The following is an 8,276-nucleotide window of genomic DNA, read 5'->3' on the forward strand; positions in this document are numbered from 1 at the left end:
ACTCAAAACTAAAATATACCTTGTGTGTCTGTTCCTCTCCATCTGTACGTTATTACCAGATTAGGTTCTCTTTTCTGGCTTGTTGCACTTTTAATGACTCATTTTAATATAAAGCATGTTACACTCCATACTTACTGAAAGGTGTGCAGATATATTTACATACAGATATAATTAGAAAACATTTAGAGGACAGAAATGATCACTATCTCTACGATTTATTTGAAAAAGGGGTCTTACAAGGGTAAATAAAGAACTGGGGCTGGTTACAGACTGGTCATAACTTTTTATATTCAGTTATGAAAAGGTAGACTGGTCTTATTTGTATTGGAAAAGACGGACTGATAACCACTTGGGCAACTGCTAGTAAGTTTTGTAAAGTGTTTTCTTTACTCTTTACTAAACTATCTAAAAAGCGTAATATTTCATGTATTTGAGGTCTGAGATGTGGGTACAGGGAACAGAGAGGGGGCAAACATTTAGCATTTTAGGTCTAATCAGCCAATATTGTCTTAAATAGCCTGCATAGCACTTCATCTTTTATAACATGGGATTTTGACCAAATATATTCAATCTTGATTTTTGTCAAATGTTGCAGCAAGCGGTTACATTTTGTGTGAAAAATTACAGTTTTGGACATTAAGGTATTTTTCCAAAAAAAAAATTATTACCTTATAATTAACTACAATTGAGCATGTAAAACGAATATCTACAAAAGTGTTTCGGTCAAGAGTAGTAAATGATTCTTTCTTTGTCTTTTGTTTGATGAACATTAAGGGCTTATTAGGTATATTAGACAGCTGTCATTTTAAGAGAATGTACAGATATGATATACTGATAAATCTGAATATCTCCTTACTGTTTACATTTTCATAACCGACTGCATTTATGAGGATGCACACAGAAATATTGGCACATTGACAATTTCGTGTGCATTTGTCCTTTGAAACACAAGAAATTAAAGTGAGTTTTTTCACATCTTGTGCTCGAGTAGTTTTAAAAATTGCTTCAAAAAGTGCAAATGATAAACTTTCTTGTTGACATGGTGACAATTCCTTCAACTCTATTGTTCAGCCCTGCTAAAGTACCAATATGTTAATTGGTCATGGCTTCTGTTCTTTAATATAATCTGAAAAATGTGTTTGACTGCTGACAAATTCAACGTCAATGTGATTTTCATGTAGGAGGGCAAAGCTGTATCGTTTTGCCAGTGAGAATGATCCCCCAGAGTGGAAGGAGCGTGGGACGGGTGACGTTAAATTCTTGCGACATTCAGAGAAGGGTTCCATCCGCCTTCTCATGAGGAGAGACCGTACCCTCAAAATCTGTGCCAACCATAACAGTGAGTGCAGCAGTTTATCCGCTCAGCTTCTGTTAATTGGCTTCCAATCATGTTGACTGATTTATCAAAATCCCTTGCTCTAGTTATGCCGTTGATGGAGCTGAAGCCCAATGCAGGCAGCGACAGGGCCTGGGTGTGGAATACACATGCTGACTTCGCAGATGAAAAACCCAAACCAGAGCTGCTGGCTATTCGATTCCTCAATGCAGAGAGTGAGTATAAATGAACGGGATTTGCAGAATAAATGGGAGGGAGGGAGGGGGGGGGAGTAGCACCGCATTTTTTTTCTGTATTGGGATGTACATCTGAATGAAACAAAATGTAGAGGAGAGGGCTTGGTTCTATCTATTGATAGCTTTCAGTCACGTGACCGGCTCGAAGACCTGGAGGGCAAAACATCCATAGAACTGCAGCACAAGCCTATCAATTTTCCATCTGTTTCACAGCCACAAATATTTAAATCACCTCTCAAAAGAATAAAACAAAGGTATGTGAACAAAATGCAAGTTTTGGCCATTTGCAATCCATATATTCAATCCATTCAACAGTGTGACAAACATTGTAAAAACACTTACTCTGCCTTAACATTTAAAATAGTCAAATCAAATTCAGTAATCACAATATTAATGATGCATAGTTTACATAGGCAAGCAGATGAGGCCGGAATATGAATGCAATCCGCTTAATGGTTCAGTGTTTTCCTTATAATGGTTTTCTATGGGAAAACATTTAACGTGAAACTTTGCACATTGTTTATATTCTTGGGTTCATATGCTTGCCTGCACAAAATATACATCATCAATAAGGTGTTTACTGAATTTCACATTTAATATTTAATGTTTTGCCCTCCAGGTGGGCGTGTGCCTCCTATAGACTTGTTCGGCATTGCTGGGAATGCCCACAAAAACGTCGTTTGATAATTACTTTTTGTGATTATTTCGATTGATTTTTGCTTGGTGCAATGCCAAACAGTTGCTGTGTGGCGTTCTGTACCTCTAATAAGTTAAAAAACTTAATCTGACGATGTATATGACTGATACACTGCAATGATCTGTCGTTAGTCCCTTCCCCCTGCACCGCAACCCAGTTCTGATGGGGCTTACAGTAACCCTCCTTCGCATCGCAATCAAATAAATCTCACTCCCTGATATTTTGTGATGTCATAATCTAATAAAACATTTTTCATGCACTTTGGAAGGGTTAAATGCAGAGCACTAATTCCGAGTATGGGTCACCATACTTGGCCACATGTCACGTCATAACTTTTTAGTAACCAATAACCATGTTTTTTGGTATTTTATATACATATTTTCATGTTATCTCTATTTTAAGGCATGTATTTGTGAAAATGATTAGGCAGCCGCAGCAGCCTTTTGCAGCCAGCCTCTAGCGGCTAGTTGATGAATTACAGTTTAAGTCACTTCCTTGTTGGCTTCACGAGAGAGAGGTTGCCGCTTGGTTCAGAGCAAATGCAGCCGCGGCGTATGGATGAATATGTAAATAAATGTTGCACACTTTCCTCTCAATAATGAAATAATCACAACAAGAACTGACAGCGGTGAGAAAGCAGCAGTTAAAAATGCATCTGATTACAGCGATGTGGATGTTTGCATTAACTCTGCAGTTCAGTAACTTACTCCAGTAAAGTCCAGTCATGTCACGTTTATTTATATAGTACTTTATGCAATAGCCTTAAATCAAGCAGCTTTACAGTATTAAACATGGAAAACCAGAGTCAGTGTCGCTTTCAGTTAGAATTACAACTTGGTTTTCTGTTATAAAGCAGCTCTCCGGTGTGGAGCTAGCTAATGATAACTTTTTATTAGTGGGGAAAAAATATTTAATGAAAGTGATACTTTGGTTTGCAGAGATCAAAGCTTGATCTAGCTCAGGACTGTTTTGATTATCATAACCCTATAAGGTATTTTAAGAGAGAGTGTTTATCCAAAAATAAAGCGTCTTATCACTTACCTTTATTTTGTTTCTTATGCATATGACTTACAAAAGGAAATGTTAGGCAGAATGCTGTCATTCAGCTACTTTCTCCTATAGCTAATTAAATGGTGAATAAGAGCGTTTCTCTGTCTGTCATCTCATTTTGTGTGCCAAATATATTTATTTGTATAAATTAATTGTAATTACATGAGACTTTCAAAAGCTGAAGTGATTACTTTTATTTATTTGTTAGAATATAACTTGATATTTTAACTAATTGCAAAAGCTGAATAATCAATCAAAGTCTAATATTCGTTAGATTAATCGATTCTCAAAATAATCGTTTGTTGCAGCCCTAGTATGAACCATTCACAATAAGATCAGTAATATGCATTAAGAAAATAGATGAATTTCCATTTCATGCCAACTGTGACAATAGTTGTTTGAAAATGTATATTTTATCATTTCTGGTTTCCTTTGTCTTGCAGATGCACAGAAGTTTAAGATGAAGTTTGATGAATGCAAAGAGGAGGTCAGAAAGTCCCTAGAAGGTAAGATTGATGGAATTTTCTACCCTGTTACCATGCAGACTCAACTCTGTTTAAGTCTGACAAATCCAGCCTTAGACTTTTTATGTCTGCGACAGTAACGTTATAAGAAGAACGTTATAACCTGCCTTGCCATTCACTTGGGAGGTGACCGTGTCTTCTCAGACAAAATGATTTTTTTTCTTAATCTTTTGTTAGACTTGTAATGAAGTATTTCTTCAAGAGCCTTCAAATGAACCTTTTTAATTTTGTTTCACAGGTAGCATGAACAGCGCTAACAAAGTGGCAGAGAAGCTGGAGGAGCTGTCTGTGAAGGATGACAAGACAAAGAGTTCAGGGGACAAGAAAGAAGAGGTGAAGGAAGAGAAGAAAGAGGAGAAGGCTGGTGTGGAGGAGGGGGAGAAGAAGAAATGAGCCCAGGAACGTAGCTCCATGCGGATCCCCCACTTGCCATTTCCCCCTTTTCTACAACAGACTCTGAAAATGAAAAATTGGACACTTGTTTTCTTTTTGGCCTCGACTTCACAAGACCTTGGTGCCACTCTTAATGCGTCCGTTTCTCAATCATTAAGATGTTGTGAGCTTTTGTCCCATTCACAAATTCTCATATCGCCCTTCATTTTTCCATACATTTGTGGACCAGTCATCGTGTATTTGTGTATTTACACGACATGCTATGATACAAGGCTTGTGCTATTGATTGATTCCCACATTGGGTAACCTCTTTTGTTGTTTTTCTTTTGTACTTTAAAGAGTTATATCGCGAGTGTCTAGATGAGCACTGTCTGATAAGAGAGCGGGGCTGTGTGAGTTGATAGGGAGATTGAGTATCTTGAGATCTTCGACTTTTCCTTACAATAAAGTCACACGAGGAACGTTTGACTTCTCTGTGGCTTGAATTTACTATTGAATGACTAAAATGACTCATTTTTCTGTGGAGGGCTTCTTCTGGCAACAAATAAAATGTCAGCTCTGTCATGAATAACTGAAGGAAGTTTTCATCCTGTTATGAGTGTGACCCTCTTCTGTTTGAAATGGTAATCAAGAAAATAAAAAAAGTGGTTGACTGTCAATTGATTGTAGCAATAAGGTTTTAAAATGTTGAGGGACCAGTGTTGTGATAATGCACAATACTTTTTTTTTTTTGTTTTTTTTTTTTTAAACAGGAAGATAAGTGAAATAAGTAGGTACTGTATCACTAAATATGGTTTTCATTCCGTAAGGCTTAACTTAAATTCCAAGAAACCGCACCGATCGAGATTTACAGGGCATATCTGAGGTTTATCATGCAATGATAGCATGCACAATAATTTGGGCTCTTAGACATTGTTTTGCTTTTATTTATTTATTTTGAATGTATGTTTTAGGACTTGAAGTTTTGATATTGTGTTCACACATTCCTGGTTTTTGATCATTTTTGATGAAAGCAGCAGGGTCCCTTAAATGACATTTGGCATTTGATGACTGACTTGAAATCTCACGTTTTATAGTGCTCACTAATTATAAATCATGTAAAAGGATGTGAGCTTTTGTCCCATTCACAAATTCTCATATCGCCCTTCATTTTTCCATACATTTGTGGACCAGTCATCGTGTATTTGTGTATTTACACGACATGCTATGATACAAGGCTTGTGCTATTGATTGATTCCCACATTGGGTAACCTCTTTTGTTGTTTTTCTTTTGTACTTTAAAGAGTTATATCGCGAGTGTCTAGATGAGCACTGTCTGATAAGAGAGCGGGGCTGTGTGAGTTGATAGGGAGATTGAGTATCTTGAGATCTTCGACTTTTCCTTACAATAAAGTCACACGAGGAACGTTTGACTTCTCTGTGGCTTGAATTTACTATTGAATGACTAAAATGACTCATTTTTCTGTGGAGGGCTTCTTCTGGCAACAAATAAAATGTCAGCTCTGTCATGAATAACTGAAGGAAGTTTTCATCCTGTTATGAGTGTGACCCTCTTCTGTTTGAAATGGTAATCAAGAAAATAAAAAAAGTGGTTGACTGTCAATTGATTGTAGCAATAAGGTTTTAAAATGTTGAGGGACCAGTGTTGTGATAATGCACAATACTTTTTTTTTTTTGTTTTTTTTTTTTTAAACAGGAAGATAAGTGAAATAAGTAGGTACTGTATCACTAAATATGGTTTTCATTCCGTAAGGCTTAACTTAAATTCCAAGAAACCACACCGATCGAGATTTACAGGGCATATCTGAGGTTTATCATGCAATGATAGCATGCACAATAATTTGGGCTCTTAGACATTGTTTTGCTTTTATTTATTTATTTTGAATGTATGTTTTAGGACTTGAAGTTTTGATATTGTGTTTGATGAACAGCAAATGTTCAACATTCCTGGTTTTTGATCATTTTTGATGAAAGCAGCAGGGTCCCTTAAATGACATTTGGCATTTGATGACTGACTTGAAATCTCACGTTTTATAGTGCTCACTAATTATAAATCATGTAAAAGGATTGTGCTCAAACCAAATTAAAGACTGATGCTTTGTCATACATCAGCGTCTGCTTGGCTTCCATTTACAAGCCTAATGGGACAAATATGAGTCTTCTCCTTGGCTAATCACATGGAGACCATGAGACGGCGGTTTCATTTGATAGAATTCATTTTCAATTATACAGATTTTTACATAAAAGAAAAAACAGCTTATTGCAGCATAGTGTATATATGTTTTAGATAAGTAAATTCGCATTTGGTAAGAAGTTAACAATTTAGGTATGTAACGATATAATGCTATTAACTGATTACTGTGAATTTTTTTTATTAGACATTAAAGACATAACATGCAACATTTACAACTTTAACAAGACATCCAAAAAGATAACACAATTAAAGGAATGAGTTTACATTACATAGAAGAAAAAAATCAATAATATGGTACTTAAAGAAAAAGAAAAAAAAACAGCATATACCTGTTCAATTTTCAAGTAACTTCAACTCTTTAGCGAATACGATTGTATCTCTACATTTTTTGTTATCGATACATTGGAGAGACAGTCATAAAGACCTTCAAACAGGGTTTAGAACTATTTCTTTTACTTTTATGAATATGAAATTTACCAAATAAAATCATTAGATTCATCATAAAATTGACAGATGCATTTTTTTATTCAAAATATAAGCTAACATCTTTGGATGTTAATTCACAATTATAACCAGATTTCTGTTGAATATATATATAGAGAGAAATCTTCCCAGAATTTTTTTGGAATGGTAACATTTAAAAAAAAAAGATGTAGAATTCATTTTTCATCAATATCCATAAATTTTGCTAAAGTATAGTTACTAACAGAAATATTATGAAGTACTTTCAGATGTATTTCCCGAAGTTTGTTAGATATACAAAACCGAAAGCGAAGAAGCCAAGGTTTTTTTCCAAATAATCTCTGAAAAACAAATGTTCCAGAAAAATTTCCGAAATGAGTTTGTTATTATTTTTATTTTTATTTTTTTTTGGATTTCGATGTTTTTTATTTTTATTTATTTATTTTTTTATTGCAAACAATTCAATTGACATTAATGAATAACAACTTTGCATACATTACACATAATGTATCAACAATACATCCAATGTCATCTGAACACATGGAAGAGAAGAGAAGAAGAAAAAGTTGATGAGAAAGATGCTGTTAAAAGAGAAAGATGCATTTAAACAGCTTTTTTATGAACACGAAGAAAGGCAGGAACAGAACAAATAAAGAAAAGAGGATTTAAAAAAAAAAGAAATGAGGTGGATGTTTTCGCTTTATTACGCAGCAATGCGGAACCTTTATTGTTGCGAGGAAACGTAGCGAGTCGGATCTGTTTGAAGGACGGAACCTAAACAGCCACGTAGGAGCAAGTCTGAGGTTGGTGCTTAATTATTTTGATCATTTCTTCTTATCATCGCACTAATTACTCAGCATTTCACGTGCTATTAGCTTCGCAGAAGCGAGGTCGTGTGTCAGTGTCACGCATCAGTTGCTAAAGCCTTTTGGATATCGTGCGATGTGTGCTAAGTGGCTAATGCTAATCAGATCAGAGATTTATAAAAATAAACACAAAAATTGACACCGTATCTCCTGTTATTCTTCTCCGTTCCCGTGCTGTTGATCATTTATTATGATTAGTTTGTTCGTGGCTGTGCTTTAATTTTCAGTTTCCTTATATTTCCTCTGTGCTGAAAGTGAGAGTTTATCAAACCCGCTGTTGACAGCCTGATCTGTCCACATGTGATTTTTCAAATGAGTATATTTGGGTTGATTTTACAGTCATGTCAGCTTTTGGTTGCATGCCAGATGTCTGTTAGGTATCTTAAATCGCACTTATTACTCCAGCACACTGATGTGTTACAATGAGAAGGAAAAAGAAAGAAAAAACAATCATGTTTGGTCAGCTACTAGTCTACCGTGACACTAAGCTGAAAGACATAACATGCAACATTTACAAC

At 35.4% G+C, this 8,276-nt stretch overlaps 1 protein-coding gene across 1 annotated transcript in view; it reads left to right on the forward strand.

Annotated features, from left to right (window-relative positions):
• The window catches only part of LOC107597301 (ran-specific GTPase-activating protein-like), a 9,566-nt gene extending 4,605 nt beyond the window's left edge, over window positions 1-4,961 (forward strand). Inside the window, exons 3-6 of the mRNA XM_016288315.1 lie at window positions 1,182-1,339; window positions 1,423-1,551; window positions 3,763-3,825; window positions 4,082-4,961. Coding sequence (XP_016143801.1) covers window positions 1,182-1,339; window positions 1,423-1,551; window positions 3,763-3,825; window positions 4,082-4,236 — 505 coding nt within the window. The 3' untranslated portion in view covers window positions 4,237-4,961. The remainder of the gene's footprint in view (window positions 1-1,181; window positions 1,340-1,422; window positions 1,552-3,762; window positions 3,826-4,081) is intronic.
• Window positions 4,962-8,276: the final 3,315 nt, after the last annotated feature.

The sequence above is a fragment of the Sinocyclocheilus grahami genome, unplaced genomic scaffold (genome assembly GCF_001515645.1).
Source record: "Sinocyclocheilus grahami isolate Dianchi unplaced genomic scaffold, SAMN03320097.WGS_v1.1 scaffold230.1, whole genome shotgun sequence".
Classification (NCBI taxonomy): domain Eukaryota; kingdom Metazoa; phylum Chordata; class Actinopteri; order Cypriniformes; family Cyprinidae; genus Sinocyclocheilus; species Sinocyclocheilus grahami.